This window comes from Pinus tabuliformis, chromosome 3_1, assembly GCF_031772625.1.
Source record: "Pinus tabuliformis cultivar Carrire ecotype Pingquan chromosome 3_1, CPIR1, whole genome shotgun sequence".
NCBI classification, from domain to species: Eukaryota; Viridiplantae; Streptophyta; class Pinopsida; order Pinales; family Pinaceae; genus Pinus; species Pinus tabuliformis.
This window is the reverse complement of record NC_142301.1, coordinates 48826855-48845453: the sequence shown is the minus strand read 5'-3', so window position 1 is coordinate 48845453 and position 18599 is coordinate 48826855. Positions and strand designations below refer to the sequence as shown.

The following is an 18599-nucleotide window of genomic DNA, read 5'->3' as shown; positions in this document are numbered from 1 at the left end:
GGCAACTGAGTATTTGCCTTTGGTGTGCTCTCTAAGTGCCCATCAAACCTCCTCTTATAATCCTCTCATTGATCAATCAACGGCCCAGATTAGATCTTAATCAATGGCTAAGATCATATTGACTTGATCTCTGTCTTCTTCTAGAAGTTTCACCCACAGTTTAGATTAATATCCATTAATTATTTTAATTTCCTAAATTTGGACTTAACATCCCATTAAAAACAATTAATCATTTTAATAAAACTGTCTCTAGGTGGAATTTTCCAAAACGATTTGTATTGGAGAATGCATGTGTCTAAGCCTCCCTGCAAAATTTGAGACTTAGAGCACATCCGATGCTACCATAAATCAACAGGAGAGTCCTCCTTAGATCCACAAGATGGAAAAGGTGATGAAGATAATTTTGAGAACATGTGTGATGGGGAGGATGAGTCTATGTAAAGTGAGGTTGAGGCTAACCCTACATTTTTGAGGGATATTATTTTTAATAATGTACTCCTTGAGAACCTTAGAGAAGGTGATCCCATTAATCCCTTAGAAGTTGACATTGGGAATTACTTGCATGTTGAAGAAGGGAAAAGGGAAATCATTGGCCATCAATTTGACAGTGACCCTATTTATGATACTGACAAGGAAGATGAGGTAGTCTACCCTTTCTCCAGGACATTACTTATAATGATATATCTATCGATAACCTTGAAAAGCAAGGGGATCATTTTCCCTTATGGGAAGAAGGACGATGGGAGGTAACTGACTGTCATTTTAACAAAGGTCCAATCTATGATACCAACGATGACATCAATAGGGTCATTGTTTCTCCCTTCCTTCCTTATGATCCCAAGAATGTATTCAAGTCATCCATGAACCATTGCCTCACCTCTTTTAATATGGTCACCAACGATGATGAGTCTTTTCCCCTTCCTAAGAATGATCATGGGGAAATTCAACCTATTTACCATGATCCTTCGTGCCGTCCTCCTCCTTTTCCTTCCCGCAATAGCTTTAAAGAAACCATAAGGCCTGGCACCACTAACAAGGATCTTGATAAGGAGTTCATGAGCTCAATTATTCGATCATTCGTTCTATGTTTGCAGGAAAGGATCTGGCTCTACAAATTGGTGTCCTTATCTTCCTCCATGACTCCCTCCTATGACATATGGATATCATATTTTCCTACCTCACACTCTTGTGACCTTACATATGATTGTTCCTTTCATTTCTCTTGGCTTTATAGTATGAGTAATCTTTGAGGAAAATGTTTTTATATCGATTTGATGATATGTTGGTTGCCTTCGCACTATGATTACACTTAGCATTTGCATAATGTAACATGCATGTTAGAGTAGGATGCATTGCATATTCGCTTTTACATAGCTAACATCATCATATCACTTTCTCATGCTAGATTAGATGCATTTAGCTTAGACATGCATTTAGAATAAATTTTATTTTCTGTATGGTTTTATTATTATTTGATGAAAACATGGGCGATCAAAGTACGCCCAAGACACATGCTTCCTTTGTTTGCTTGTTGATGATGTGTAGGTAACAGGTCTACAGTCCCAAAGGATAGTTGGTGTTCTCATGACCTCGCCATTCAAGTACATGGGTAGTGCACTCTACAAAGAGCTCACGTTCTAATTGGAACCAGATGTTACCCACCACTAGTGGGTGACCCCAGAGGAGAATTTTTCTCCTAGACTTGTCTTCAACCGACAGCCAGCAGCCCCTTGACAGACACCTGATAGCTTTGATGTGCTACTATTCTCCACCACTTGAGCCAGCTATTGTGTACCCTCGCTCATATGTCATGATCGTATGTTTAAGGGTGAGTCATCCAATCCCAAAGGTATGATCTTTCATTATGTAATTATGTGTTTATGCTTAATATTCTTGGGAATTCCTGGGCATGGAATATTGGGTGACTTGGAAGAAGGAAGGGTTGTGATTGTACTCTTGTTCCCATACCTCAACTAGGAGGTTAATCCTAAATCCTAGTCCCGTGGGATCTCCTTTATTGGCTATTAGCTTTAGGAGTGGCACTACATGCGAAACACTGATTTTGGTTGTGTGGTCCTACTTCTCGGTACCATATATCTCACTTCCCTCTACTCATTACAAACCCTTTTCACATTTTCCTTATATGGGTTCACATTTGTCCATTAGGTGCACAAGTTGTTAGCCTCCCATTCCCCTCGTCCACACCTTAGGTTAGGCCTAAAACGATGCCTCAGAGATTGATGCAATGAAAAAAAGATAAAAGCATAATAAGGCCACATACAATAGGAAATGTACCACAAAATGGAAAATATGGTTGCGACAATAACATTTAGCACGTGGACAAAAGCCAAACATGAAATTTATCCCCTATGTTTATGGCCATCACCTTAGCTCCTAGGGCCCCTATTGTTAGTTTTTGGTAGCATTGGATGTGCTCTAGCCATGAAAATTGGTGGAGAGGCTAAGCCACATGAGTTCTAAAGAACCCAGAAACTGTTTGTGGAAATTCCACCCAAATTGTATTTTAATAAAATAATTAATATTTTTAATGGGATTCCTAAGTCCAAACTTAGAAAAATTAAAATATTAATGGGTATTAATCAAAATATGGATGAGAATGATCTAGAAGGCGGATCAAGTCATGTTTTAATCTTAGCTGTTGATTAGAGACTTAATCTCGACCGTTGAAGTCTCAACAAGAAAAGTATAAGAAGGAATCTTCGGCATCATTTAGAAACACACGAAGAGGTGATCAGATAGTTTGATTTTCCTAAGGTGGCGTTTTCTAAGGAATTTGAACCTATGATCTAGCAGTGAGGATCAGAGGCAATACTGGAAGGAAGTGATTTCCAATTTCAGTGAATGTACGTCAGAGAAAACAGTGAAGGATAATATAGCCAGCGTTGTGCCAAGGAGGGACAGTGCAGCAACTGGAGGAGATTAACGCAGAGAGACAGCGCAGCAACTGGAGGAGGTTGACGCAAAAGTGCTATGTGATAGCAGAGATCAGTGCCAGGAATCACTGTGGGTGATTGGTAAGAGAAATCTCGATTTCTCAGCAGCAGAAGCAGCAACAGCCAAGGTTGACGTAGTCAGAGGGAGTCTCCACGCAGAAGTCACGCAGTGGCTGTGTAGGCTCACACAAAGGTTGTGCAATGGGTCATCCAGTAGCGGGGGGCAGTATAAAATCTCCAGATTTAGTGTGAGAGAGTTCTCAGCTATATTCTCTGAGTGGATTGCCATTTCCTCTAGGGCATCCAGATTTGTTAAATTTGGACAACTAGGTCCAAACTCCATGTTCTGATGCTCAGATTAAGAGGCTAATATTTTTGTTGGATTCCTCTTTCTGAGAGGTGTAAAATCCATATAAAAATAGTCTTAATCCGATGAGCAGAACTTATATTTTGAATTTATTATTCTTAATAAATTATATGTGCAAAGGTCAGCCAGTTTTGTAATGTAGGCTCACATGCCCAACAGATGTGTCACACACCCTCATTGATGGATATATATATACAGGAAAAGTTGGAGAGAATTTGATCACAACACAAATCACATCTTCCTCTCTCATCCTAAAAGTACGAGCTACCTGGAGGACGAATTTCAGCCACACGTGGGAAGGACGAAGAGGATTTTTCTGCTGCTAGGGTTTCTGCTGCTAGGGTTTCGCAGAAGTTTGACCAGCGTTGACTTTGGTCAACGCTTGGTCCAAACAAGCTGAAAACTTGTGGGAGGTTCGATTTTTGAAGGCCATACTACTTGGCACAAAAATCGAGGTCAAAGGGTTGACCGTTTTGCTGCTGCGTTGACTTTTAGCTTGCTGCCCCTACGTTGACTTTTCAGGACAGCGTTGACTTTTGTAGAACTGACTTGGGTTGACTCATCTACTGGTTGGAGGGTTGTTGTGACACATGCTGGGCTGGCTGACCAAAGGAGACTTTGCTGGTTGAAGCATCCTGTTGACCGCCGAAACAAACACATACATTTTTCTTGTTTCTGATTTGTCTTCTGTAAGATCTGCTTATATGTTCTATCTGCATTTTGCTTATCTACTTGTATGATTGTTGTGAGAAAAGTGAAATTGCTCTTAGCATAGAACATCTACAAAACTTTACATGGTATCAGAGCTGAGGTGAAGACAAACTCTATCTATAGCAATCATCATCGAAGGAAATGGATTCCTCTAAGCTTGAATTCAGGGAGAATGACAAGATGACTGGAAGTGATGACTTCCATGCCTGGAAGATGTTATTAGATCTCAAATTAGAAGATCATGATCTCCTAGATCATGTGACAGGGAAGATTCAAGAACCTCCATCAAATGCCTCTGCTGCTGTTAAACACAAGTATAAGAAGGGAGAAATCAGAGCAAAACTGCTGATCAGGGAATCCATAAATAAGAGTCTGGTTGCCTACATATCTGAACTAGGCACATCCAAGGAGATGTATGACAAACTGATACTTATGTTCCGAGTAAACAATGTGAACCAAGTGCTATTCCTCAAGAACAAGTTGAAGAATATGAAGAAGGGCCGAGACGAGTCTATTCAAACTTTCTTTATGAAGTTGACCGAAACCAGGAACAATCTGCTAGCTATTGGGGAGACAATAGCTGATCATGAGATGGTTCTCACCGCACTTGGAGGACTTCCATATGAATGGCAAGTATTCACAACTACCATTCTCAACAATAATACCATCCCTAACTTTGATGAGCTTTTGTCTAGATGTATGCAAGAAGAAACAAGGATGAAGGAATTTGATAATGAAAGAAATGTTGCCTATGTTGCTCATTCCCGAAAGAAGAACTCTGGTGGTTCCAAGGACAAAGGAAGGACTAAGACTCAAAAGAAGAAGGGTAAATGTTTCACCTGCCATAGGACTGGACACTATGCTAGAGAATGCCCCTTCCAGAAGAATTCTCCCGATAGTGACGACAACAACAACAACCGAAGGAATGGGAATCAAAGAAATGACAAATCCAAAGGAAAGAGGAAGGCTCACTTTGAAGGAAACCATCCACCTTCTAAAAGGACCAGAAATACCAGGTATGAGGAGTCTAATGTTGTTGATAAAAGAAATGAGTATATTCTAATATCTGCTCTCTCAGCTGCATCTCCGCCCGACACTATGGATGTCTGGCTAATCGATAGTGGTGCCTCAAGACACATCACCGGATTCAAGGAAGCACTTTCTGACATGGTTGAAAGGGATACTAATCTAGAAATTATCCTTGGGGATAATGCCACTTATCCTGTGAAAGGGACCGGGACTGTGACCCTCCACTTGTCTCAAGGACAAGTCCTCCATCTACAAGATGTACTCTATGTACCCAAATTGAAGAAGAACCTTGTGTCTGTATCTGCCATGGAAGACAAAGTATTCAATGTAACTTTCTCTGATGGAAAGGTACTCATGTGGAAGAAGAGCTTCAAGGAAGCTATCTCAATTGGTTTTAGAGTTGGTACACTCTACCAGGTTGGAGGGAGTCCGTTGGGAGCTATGACTTGTGATACTATCCGTCAAACCGAACTATGGCACCGAAGATTTGGACACCTTCATTACAAGGCTCTTCCCAAAGCAAGGAAGGTGGTGACAGGGATGCCTGATTTTGGAAATAATCATAAAGGTGTATGTAAGGGCTGTGCTGAAGGAAAACATACAAGGGGACCTTTCCCCTCAAGTGTCACAAAGACATCTGAGATATTGCAACTGGTCCATTCTGATCTTTCCGGTATGTTGCCTGTAACATCCCTGGGGGGATGTTCTTACTATATGACATTTACTGATGACTTCTCTCGCAAAACCTGGATATACTTCTTGAATAAGAAGGATGAGGCTTTCATGTGGTTCCGTACCTTCAAAGCCTTGGTGGAAAATATGACCGGAAAGAAGATCAAGATTTTGAGGACTGACAATGGCACTGAATATGAGTCAAATGAGTTCAAAGACTTTTGCAGAGAAGCTGGCATTAAGAGGGAGACTACCACTGCATATACTCCTGAGCAGAATGGTGTTGCTGAACGCAAGAATAGGACTATTGTGGAAGCTGCCCGTGCCATGCTATGTGACCAGGGTCTTCCAAAGTTTCTGTGGGGAGAAGCTGCAAATACTGTTGTGTACATTCAAAACCGATGCCCTCATTCCGCTTTGGACTCCAAAACTCCCGAAGAGGTTTTCTCTGGTAAGAAACCTGATGTCTCACATTTTAGAATTTTTGGATGTCCTGTCTATTTTCATGTGCCGAAAGAAAAGAGAAGTAAGCTGGATGCTACTGGGAAGAAAGGAATGTTTGTGGGCTACAGTGAGACTTCTAAGGCATATAGAGTCTATGTACCTGGTCAAAGGGAAGTAGAGATAAGCCATGATGTCACTTTTGACGAAGATGCTTCCCTGAAGAAAGTAGTAGATCTTCCTAGATCTGAAGAAAACCATGAAGAAAGACCTGGAAATCTGGAAGAACCCCAGGATGAGACTATGCCTGATGTTGAAGGGCCAATGGACCCTATTGATCCTTCCCCTTCTCTAGGAAAGAGGCCATCATGGCTCAGGGACACCCTCAAAGATGCTGAGGGTCATGCTGCCCCAAGGGGAACATTCCGAGAAAGCAAGAAGCCGTGTAGATACCAAGGGTATCTAGCTGCCATGAGTACTATTATACAATCTGAACCTGGATCTTTTGAAGAAGCCATCAAGCATCAAGTCTGGAAGGATGCTATGCATGAAGAATATGAGGCTATTATGAAGAATGATGTCTGGGATGTGGTCCCGAGACCGAAGGACAAATCTGTTGTCACCGCTAAATGGCTCTACAAGATTAAACATGGATCTGATGGGAGTGCTGAAAAGTTTAAGGCAAGATTTGTTGCCCGTGGCTTCTCTCAAAAGGAAGGAATTGACTATGACGATATATTTGCACCTGTGGCTCGATATACCACCATCCGATCCATCATAGCCCTTGCTGCTACGCAAGGATGGAGTCTTCATCAGATGGATGTCAAGACCGCTTTTCTGCATGGTGCAATAAAGGAAGAGGTGTATGTAGAACAACCTCTGGGATTTGAAGTTCAAGATCGAGACACTTATGTCTGCAGGTTGAAGAAAGCCCTCTATGGGTTAAAGCAAGCACCCAGAGCTTGGTATGAGAGGATGGATAGTTACTTGATGAAGCTGGGCTTCACTCGAAGCAATGCTGATCCAAACCTTTACTTTAAGGTTGAGGAAGGAAAGCCTCTCATTCTAGTGTTGTATGTGGACGACCTCTTCCTGACAGGTGATGACCCTCTCATTCATCAATGTAAGAGGGAGCTTGCTGCTGAGTTCGAGATGAAAGACCTAGGACTGATGCACTATTTCCTAGGCCTGGAGGTCTGGCAGAGACCTGGAGAGATTTTCCTTTCTCAAGGAAAGTATATTGTGAAGCTTCTGGAAAGATTTGGGATGGTGGACTGTAAGTCCGTGTCGACACCAATGGAACTCAACTTTAAGAAGTTGAGTGGCAGCGCTGCAAGGCCTATCTTGGCCAATCCTACTGAGTATCGTCAACTCATAGGAGCTTTGATGTTCTTAGTGAACACCCGTCCAGACATATGTTTTGCAATGAATACTTTGAGTCAACAGATGGTTGAGCCTCATCATTTTCACTGGGTTGGTGCCAAGAATCTTTTGAGATATCTTCGGGGCACGATAAACCATGGGCTGAGATACACTGCCGGGAGTGTGATACTCCGGGGATATACTGATGCTGATTGGGCTGGCAGTGTGGTGGATCGTAAGAGCACATCTGGATGCTGTTTCAATCTTGGTTCTGCTTCGATCTCATGGATGAGCAGGAAGCAGAAGTCGGTGGCTTTGAGCACCGCGGAGGCCGAATACATTGCTGCTAGTATGGCCTGTTGTGAAGCAGTTTGGTTGAGGAAGCTCTTTAGTGAGCTGTTCCAACATGTGCTAGATACCACTGTAATACTCTGTGATAATCAGAGTGGGATTCGTATGACTGAGAATCCTGTGTTCCACGACCGATCCAAGCATATTGATATCAGGTACCACTTTATCCGGGATATGGTACATCGAGGCGCCGTAAGGCTCGATCATATAGGAACTGATGAGCAGGTCGCGGATATTCTCACTAAGCCCCTGGGGAAGGTCAAGTTCCTAACCTTCCGTGAGAGTCTTGGTGTCGTGGAAAGACCCTATGATGTGGGTCCTGTTGGACGATGAGCTCTGGGAGCTCTGGGGGGCTTTGGGGATAGCTTCTCGGAGCTATAAGCACTCATAATGCTTCTGCCCCACCCTTGTGATTATTGAGCTGGTTCGCCACTCATTTAATCTGTGCCCCGTATGCATCCTACCCATTGAGTTCAGGGCTCATGGGAAGTACCTCTCATTTGGCCAATGAGGTGTGGAAAAGCTAGAGACTATTAGCGAAGACTGATGGACGCATCAGAGATTGTCGTACTCTCTATCTAGGATGGCATGGTCCAAACACTTGATCTGGGATCAAGATTTGTGAGGTCTGGGACCTCTGGACTGATTATGTCAGTCGGGGAATGATGTCTTTGTGACTGACCCACTTCTGTTCTGAAATAAAGAAGCCAGCAAAGCAAGTTTCGGCGGGATGACTCACGATGTTAATTGCACTAATAGATGGAGTTCTCCCTAGTTGAGAGGGAGTGTTAAATTTGGACAACTAGATCCAAACTCCATGTTCTGATGCTCAGATTAAGAGGCTAATATTTTTGTTGGATTCCTCTTTCTGAGAGGTGTAAAATCCATATAAAAATAGTCTTAATCCGATGAGCAGAACTTATATTTTGAATTTATTATTCTTAATAAATTATATGTGCAAAGGTCAGCCAGTTTTGTAATGTAGGCTCACATGCCCAACAGATGTGTCACACACCCTCATTGATGGATATATATATACAGGAAAAGTTGGAGAGAATTTGATCACAACACAACTCACATCTTCCTCTCTCATCCTAAAAGTACGAGCTACCTAGAGGACGAATTTCAGCCACACGTGGGAAGGACGAAGAGGATTTTTCTGCTGCTAGGGTTTCGCAGAAGTTTGACCAGCGTTGACTTTGGTCAACGCTTGGTCCAAACAAGCTGAAAACTTGTGGGAGGTTCGATTTTTGAAGGCCATACTACCTGGCACAAAAATCGAGGTCAAAGGGTTGACCGTTTTGCTGCTGCGTTGACTTTTAGCTTGCTGCCCCTACGTTGACTTTTCAGGACAGCGTTGACTTTTGTAGAACTGACTTGGGTTGACTCATCTACTGGTTGGAGGGTTGTTGTGACACATGCTGGGCTGGCTGACCAAAGGAGACTTTGCTGGTTGAAGCATCCTGTTGACCGCCAAAACAAACACATACATTTTTCTTGTTTCTGATTTGTCTTCTGTAAGATCTGCTTATATGTTCTATCTGCATTTTGCTTATCTACTTGTATGATCGCTGTGAGAAAAGTGAAATTGCTCTTAGCATAGAACATCTACAAAACTTTACAAGATTGTATTAGGAATTTTATTGCCAATATAGTAACCCTCAAATCTGTTGCACCAGTTTTTCCATATTGGGTTTTTATGTGCACGATTGTGCAAAAACAAGTGTGTCAATGTGATTGTTCATATGATGATGTTTCTCTTCCGTTTTAATTTTCAGTTCTCAATTTGTGAAGTCAGCAGCTAAATTTATTTTGATATTTACTGAAGCATTGTTGAATAACTTATTGTAAATAAGTAGCAGAAATAAATCAATTACTGCAGCAAAATTTTCACATGGTATCAGAGCAAGGTCCAGGAAAGATGGAAGCAAAGAAAAAGAGCATGGAGAACTGTAGGCATCAAAATATTTCTGAATTAGCTTCCAGGCTAGAAGAGGAATTTTCTTGCTTATCGAGTTCTGCATCAGCCAAGGATTGGTACATTGATAGTGGGGCTTCAGCTCATATGACTGGAGAACGAGAATATTTCTCGAGCTATCAAGAGGAATAGATGAACTTCCAAATCAAAATGGATAACAGGACGAAATGCACCACAATAGGAAAGGGAACCGTTACATTCCAAACAGCAGCAGGAGATAGTCTTCGGGCCACGAACGTACTACATGTGCCAGGTAAGAGAGTGAATTTGATTTATGTATCTCAATTACAAGATAAAGGATATGATGTGTACTTCATCAGTAACAGAGTATATGTCAAGCATCCGGAGTGGAAAAAGAGGGCCCAGATTGGAACTCGAAGCAACAGGTTATACAAGTTGCAGCTCAAGTCTCCTATGGCACTGATAAGCAATAATGTCAGTGGAGAAAAAGACTTAAATGAACTGTGGCATAGAAGTATGGGACACTTACATCATGGGGCGTTATTGTCAGGCCAGGCAGTAACTCTCCAAAGGCAGAAAAACTGATTGGTGTATTATTCCATAGGTAACCCATTGTTATATACAATAGGGAGTGATTGTTCAGTTCATCTCCCGATGACTGTTCACCTTCCCAATTTATTTATTTACATAAAATTCCCAATCATGAAGATTAGGTGTCAACATTCCCCCCCTTAATCTGAAGGGATGTTGGTGAGTCCAAGCATCATTCTGAATCGTTCAAGCTTTTCCTTTCCAAGTGCTTTGGTGAAGATGTCTGCAATTTGCTCATTTGTGGAACAATGACGAAGATGGATTGTTTTGGCCTCAACATGATGTCGAATCAAATGATATTTAGTATTGATATGCTTTGTTCGATCATGGAACTTTGGGTTCTTGGCCAGTTTTATTGCAGAGGTGTTATCAATCATAAGTGGAGTTGATTGTACTTGTTTTACCTGCAAATCTTCAAGAATTTTCCTGAGCCACACAATTTCTTTCGTTGCTTCAGCTACTACCACGTATTCTGCTTCTGTTGTGGAATCTGCTGGAACTGATTGTTTGCGTGATCTCCAGGAGATAGCTCCTGATCCAAGACTCATAGCATATCCTGAGGTAGATACCCTAGTTTCTTTGTCTCCATTGAAGTCTAAATCAGAGTATCAAATCAAGCTGAAGTCGTCCACCTGTGTATACTTGATTCCAAGGTCTTGAGTTCCCTTCAAGTACCTTAGAACTCTTTTTGCAGCAGACCAATGTCCCTCACAAGGGTTTTGCATGACCCTGGAGAGGATTCCAACAGTAAATGAAATGTCTGGTCTGGTAGTAGTGAGGTAGATGAGACTTCCTACAAGCTGTCTATACTTTGTTGCATCCTCAAATTCCTTTCCTTCAATAGATGTGAGCTTTAAGTTTTGTTCCATTGGAGTAGAAATGGGATTGCACTCTGTCATGCCAAATCTGTTTAACAAATCTCCAATGTATTTCTTTTGAGAAAGAAATATGGATTTTGGATGTTGCGTTACTTCAATGCCAAGATAGTAATGAACATAGCCCAAATCAGTCATTTCAAAACTTTTCCCCAATTCCTTCTTTATGGATGTAAGGTAGCTTTCATTGTTCCCTGTCATTAAAAGATCATCTACATATACCACAAGATACACAATTGTTTTGCCAACTTTCTTGACAAATAAAGTTGCATCATCAAGATCAAAATGATTGAAGTTGAGTTTCAGAAGATGCTCAGTTAGTTTTTCATACCAGGCTCGCGGTGCTTGTTTGAGGCCATACAAGGATTTCACAAGTTTGCATACTTTATGTTCATGTCCTTTCACAGCAAATCCTTCAGGCTGGGACATAAAAACATTCTCTTTTAGATCTCCATTCAAGAAGGCAGTTTTTACATCCATTTGATGGACTTTCCAACCGTTCTGAGCTGCTAGTGCAAAGGGGGTCCGGATGGTGGCCCATTTTGCTGTGGGGGCAAAAGTTTCCTCATAATCGACCCCTTCCTTCTGTGCAAAACCTTTTGCCACAAGCCTAGCTTTGTGCTTGTCAAGTGAGCCATCAGCCTTGTACTTTTTCTTGTAGACCCACTTGCAGCCAATTGGTTTGGTTCCAAATGGAGGATCAACCAGCTTCCAAGTGCCATTCTTTATGAGGGCATCATACTCCTTTTGCATCGCTTCTTTCCATTCATCATGAGAAGCAGCTTCTTTGAAGGAAGTTGGTTCAAAATCTGTAGACAAGTTCAATTCACAATCATAAGTAACATCCATATCAACAAGTGAACTAGAGTTATCTACATCACCTCCATTTTGTCGGTTTGAATTTCTGGTTCCTGTTTTTCCAATTTCATCAGGATGAACACTTTCAAGTGTCTTTGTCAGCCACTTTGGGGGACCTTTCTCAGATGGTCTAGGCTGCTCTGTTGATTGAGTTGGGACTGAATCAAGATTGAGTCTCCCAATTCTATCAATTACATCACTTAAAGGATCATCCGTTGTTGGAGTTTCATGCAGGGGAGATTGTTCTTCAAAAGAAGATTCCACATGTTGATCTAGTATAGGAATCCCCCCTTCAAGATGTGGAATCTGATTATCAAATTCTTGAAATGATTTCGTTTTTGCGAATCTATCCAAGCGATCAAGTTGTCGCTCAACAACATTGTCAGATTTGGATGATTCAAGAAAAATTACATCTCTAGATACAACAAACTTTTTATTTACTTCATCATAGAGACGGTATGCTTTGGAGGTGTTTGAATACCCCAGGAAGATACACTTACGACTTCTAGCACCAAGTTTGTTTCTATGTACCTTTGGTATCAAAGCATAACAGGTGGAACCAAAGATCCTAAGATGTTTTACCGAAGGAACATGTCCATACCACAATTCATAAGGAGTCTTGTTTCTTATAGCATTAGATGGACATCTATTCTTTATATATGCAGCACATAGAACAGCATCAGCCCAAAACATTATCTTTACATTTTTGAAGAAAAGCATGGATCGTACCATATTCAAGATTGTTCTATTCATTCTTTCAGCTACACCATTCTGTTGGGGATTATAAGGCACAGTTGTTTGATGTTTGATCCCATGTTGGCGAAGATAGTTTTCAAATTCATTTGATGTATATTCTTTTCCATTATCAGTGCGAATAGACCCAATATGAGATTGTGCATCATTTTCAATCCATTTATGAAAATTCTTGAATGTTTGAAAGGCATCAGATTTGTTCTTCAATAAATAAACCCAACACATTCTGGTGTAATCATCAATAAATGTCATGATATATTTATTTCCATTTGCAGAAGGAACATGCATTGGACCACATAAATCTGAATGAATGAGTTGAAGCTTCCTATGTGCTCTTGAATGTGAATCATGAAAAGACTGTTTGCTATGCTTTCCTAGAATGCAAGCATCACATTGCTTATGTTTCCTAGGAATTGTAGGCAAACCAGCAACACCATTTTTCTTCAATAAGCGGAGACTGTCATAGTTTAAATGTCCAAATCTAGCATGCCATAATAAACTTGATGGAAGTGTACCTTCTTCATGATGAGAAATATATGAGAAATGTTGTGCATGAGCAGAGGTTCCTTACAGTTTGAGAAGCCTTTCTTCTTCTATTCCCCTCATGACAAGTGAGTGGTCAGAAGCTTTTCTTACCTCAAGCTTGCCATCAAACATATGAATGGAGTGACATTGCTAGCAGATGTGGACCAAGGACAGCAAGTTTCTCTTGCGCTGTGGGAGATATAGAACATGATCCAGAAGAAAGTCTGGAAGACCAGGCAGTTTAAGCCTGATTGGGCCAAGCCCTGATGGCTTGATTTTTGACTGATCTGCAAAGTATACTGCTCCATCAACATTGTCAGTGAAATCTTCAAAAAATTCTTTTCTATGAGTCATATGACAGGTTGCTCCTGAATCAAGCAACCAATCATTTTTCGAAGAAACAAGTGAAGCATTAAACAAATCTTCATTTACTCCAATGTTACATTGTGCCTCAATATAGTGAGCGGATTCAGGTGCTTTACCTTTGTCTGTATCATCAGTTTTACTTTTACCTTTATGCTGGTTTCTTCTCTGCTCAATTTTGTCCCATGGTAGCTTGCATGTAGAAGCATCATGTGATCCATTTCGTTTGCAGCGAATGCAATGCAGATCTGCCTTTTCTCCTTAAGAATGTCTGCCCCCCCTGCCTCTGAAATATCTTCCTCTTCCTCTTCGTCCACCTCTTCCCCTTGTAGAGTCTTGAGCAGGATGTTTTTCTTTATGAGCAAGGCACACAGTCTCTTCAGAAGATTCAGGGACTGTCTTCTTTCCAAAGGCTTTCTCTCTTTCAGCAAACTTTTTCACAAGAGAGTGAAAGGTTATATCTTTAAGATTTCCATTTGCTTGTAAAGACTCAAGATAATTGGAGTAAGTAGGATAAAGTGCCTTGAGAAAATCAATAAGAGGGATATCTAGCTCAACCTTAGTGGATTTGATATCATGCATTATGGATTTTACTTCAGATGCAAGAGCAAGAGGATCATTAATTTTCAGTTCAAGAGTGAAGAGTTTAATCATGAGCTGAACAACTTCAAGTGCAGAATGTGAGTCATAGAGTTCTTTCAGCTTTTGTAAAGCTTCAAAGGCAGTTGAATATGATGAAATATGGCGACTTACTTCTTCATTTACAGATGCTGCGATTAATGCATAGGCTTTGTTGTTCTTGTTTTCCCAAATGACGAGCTCTTTGTCTGATGTAGGCTGCATTGGGTCTTTGTCTTCTTCTCCGGCACACACTCCTTTCCACAACTCATTGAAGATGAGGGTGTGTTTTATCATCCGGGACCATTCAGGATAGTTCTCCTTGCCAGTGAGAACTATTCCTACCATAGAGATGATTGAATGCATTCTGTAAAAAAAAAAACTTCTGCTGATAGAAAAAAATACTTCTGCTGATATACAGTGAAATTGTACTCAAAAGGGCAAAAAAAAATTCAAATACTTTTATGTATTGTTTCTTCAAATCCCTCCAAGGATCCTCATATAATATATCCACCATATTCCATATGTACAGGCTATTTTAATGCCGTCATGATCCATTCATGAGACAACCTCCCTTTCTGCTTACAATATAATATGATGTGTTTAAATCCTTAACAGTACCACATTTGTAATATACAAAACCCAATCATAAACAAAAGCTAAAAAAAAGGGCACCACGGGATCATATCAAAGCCTCAATGCTACTTACATCAGATAAATTCATGATCCACCAAGAAGGTCAATGTTATCAGCTATATTATAAACAGCCAGACGTTTCCAACTAGAACCAAAGAGCTCTTCACCGCCTATGGAAAATGTCAATGCCCATGATAGAATCACCGTTGTATACACTATAAATCCAATGGTTGAACCGACAAATGTCAGGCTTATTCAAACAGCGTCCAAGGCATATACAACATTCAAGCCATAGTTACAGCGCGTTCAAAACATAAACATAAATGCGACTTCAGCTTTAATTCAACAGCGCGTTAATATGACTTCAGCTTTTCAAAGGAGCCTTTTATCTTTCAAGGAGTTCAGAGAATTGAATAAAATAGCAGATACCAGCTTTAATGCACTGCGCATTCAGAATGATGATACCACTGCGCATTCACCATTCCAAATCTCCGTTCTGGAACTCATTCTCGGTGGAACCTCCATGTCTGAGAGAATTCGCAACTCGGTCACGGGTTCAAAACAAGTTGCTCGGTATTGGGTCCAGAATCCGTGGGCTAAAGTCTTTAAAACGGCTTCGGCTTCAGCTTCGCAGAAGACTCAAGATTCCAGAGCATGACAAAATACCTTCCTTCTGTCTTCATATAGGAAACTTCTAAGGATTTCCATGATATCTACTTGATCCTCAAACAAAGCACATCATTCACGGTTTTCACTTCAAGGCATACATACGCCCATCACAATGCGTACTGGTCAAACACCTTCACGTAGAATGCAACACCTGATGCACCATATTGTGACCATCAGAAATGATTTTGCACCAACACATAGGAGTTATGCACAGTTCTTTCAACGCTTCAAAAACTAGCGCTCACGGTGGACGCTCAACGTAGCTCTCAATTGATAGCTGGAGGCAGAGCAGCGCTCAGGGCAGAGTAATCAAGTGAATGCAATGCAATGGAGGCAGAGCATTTCAGGACAGAGGCAGTGGCAGAGATGAAGGGAGTTACAAATAATTTTAGAACTGGCTCTGATACCATGTCAGGCCAGGCAGTAACTCTCTAAAGGCAGAAAAACTGATTGGTGTATTATTCCATAGGTAACCCATTGTTATATACAATAGGGAGAGATTGTTCAGTTCATCTCCCGATGACTGTTCACCTTCCCAATTTATTTATTTACATAAAATTCCCAATCATGAAGATTAGGTGTCAACAGTTATGAAGCTCAAGGAAACTGTTACGGGGGTTCCAGTGCTTATCACCAAGCATGATGATACATGCAGAGACTGTGTACTAGGCAAGTACACCAAAGCAGCTTATTCCATAAGCAACAATAGAGCTAAGAATGTAGCCTAATACACTCAGACATCTGCGGTCCAATGTCTATAAGATCTATCAGTGGTGCTGAGTATTTTGTCACCTTCATAGATGACCATTCCAGGAAAACTTGCATTTATTTTCTAAGAACCAAGGATGAGGTCTTTGATCAGTTTAAGGAGTTTAAGGCTCTAGTAGAAAACCTGACAGGAAAGAAGATCAAAATATTGCGCTCAGACGATGGCAAAGAATACACGGATAAAGACTTCACAGATTTCTGCGCAAGAGAAGGGATCCGAAGAGAATGGACTGCACATTATAATCCAGAGCAGAACGGATTCGCAGAAAGGAAGAACATAACTATTGTTGGAGCAGCAAAGGCGATGTTATATGATCAGAATCTACCCAAGTTTTTATGGGCAGAAGCATGCAACATGGTTGTATACATTGAGAATTGGACTCCTCACAGGGCTTTAGGAAAGAAGACGCCAGAGGGTGTTTTCACGGAAAAGAAGCCAAAAGTAAGTCACCTCAAAATATTCGAAAGTGTGGCTTATTGTGATATTCCAAAAGAGAAGCGGAGCAAATTAGAGTAGACTGTCGAAGTTGGATATCTCGTGGGTTACAGCGAGACTTCAAAGGCGTTCAAAATCTACATTCTGAGCTATAGGAAGTGTTGTCGCACAGATTGTCACGACAATGCTTAGACCGGGGATTGTCACCCTGATCCCGATCTCTCCGTTTAAGCCGTCTCCCAAGGCTAAGGGGGGTAGACCCTATGGGATGAATGAAAACCAACTGTGGACCAGTTGGGTTGGGAGACAAAGCAACGCAAATTAGCACCTAATTGATTCAAGCTCATACTTTTGTTGAAGCTTTCTATTGAATGAGCCACCTTTCCTCACTTCAAACCTATCATAGATACACATCTATCACGAGTGAGTATCATTAGGACTCCTCTCATCGGTGAAAATCCGAGAAGAGTAGGGGACTTAGGCTATGACGACTATGGACATTTGTCCCAAATGTTGTTATGCCCTCTAGCTTTTGCCTATTCACAAGGCCTGTTAGCTTGTGCAGTGACACCTACTATTAATTAGACTCACAAAAATAGTAAGCTCACCATCAAACCGCAAAATGCCAAGATACTATCAATGGGAAGACTTATTAGATATAGAAAGTCTAAAAATAAGAATTGTTAAAAATAGCACCATCCCGCATGTCATTGAAAAAATATCGATTTGACCCTTGTGCCTCTAAGGTACAAGATAGTGTTTTTTTCTTTCCCATGCAAGTCCTCCAATTCCAACTACCAAACATAACAGTTTCTCAAAATTGCATCCAAGTCACATTTAAACTAACAACAAACTCCACAAGCACTTGTAAAACATGTACATAAAGATAAGTCTATTAATGTCCAACAAATGACCAAATGTGGTTCAATAGGATTGTTTAGTATATAAGTAGAAGTATAAAGTTGGAGTGCAATGGCCACTTCTATAAAAGAAAAATTTTGTGCTACTCTAATAAATCGAAGCACGACTATCACAATGGAGAAAAACACTGCTTTAGAGACAAGTACAAGGGAAGGAGCCTCAATACTCAAAATGCCCCTTGTCAGAGCCTTGCATGTACCCTGCATCATCTCTAAAGCATTAAATTTGGCATGTTAAGTATGAATGCATCCAACTAAATACAAAAAAGTAGCAAGAATTGTGCATGCAAGTATATTGGATCTCCAAGTGACGTCATTGAATGAACTAGTGAACCATCCATAGCTCTATAACTACTACCAACTAATGAATATGAGAGTAAATCTCAAACTTGGCATCAAGACTGAACATGGTGTAATTTAAGCACTAAAAACTACGCATATCATCATGCCTATAAATTAGATTAAATTCATAGAACAATCTTAACATCCAACACAGTTTCTAGATAAGTGATTGTAGTACACGCACCTCGAGCAGGGACATTGATAATACTTTCCAAGGCCATTTGATTCTCGTCATTGCTTACGAATTGTAGATATGCAATGACATATTTGATCTCCTATTCACAAAAATATGAGTGCTAGATAAGAGAGAAGCCCTAAAGTGCGACATTGATTAAAAATACCATTCAAATAAACTAAAAAGGCAATTGCATTTGTACATCAATAAAGATATGGTAAAATACAATAAACTACAAGATAAA

The 18599-nt window shown here is 40.7% G+C and overlaps 1 protein-coding gene across 8 annotated transcripts in view; it reads right to left on the bottom strand.

Annotated features, from left to right (window-relative positions):
- Positions 1-18599, bottom strand: part of LOC149185706 (uncharacterized) — a 398327-nt gene that overhangs the window by 189267 nt on the left and 190461 nt on the right. For all 8 annotated transcript variants that reach the window (XM_089410782.1, XM_089410779.1, XM_089410778.1 and 5 more), the window contains one exon: positions 18365-18455. In XM_089410782.1, coding sequence (XP_089266908.1) covers positions 18365-18455 — 91 coding nt within the window. The remainder of the gene's footprint in view (positions 1-18364; positions 18456-18599) is intronic.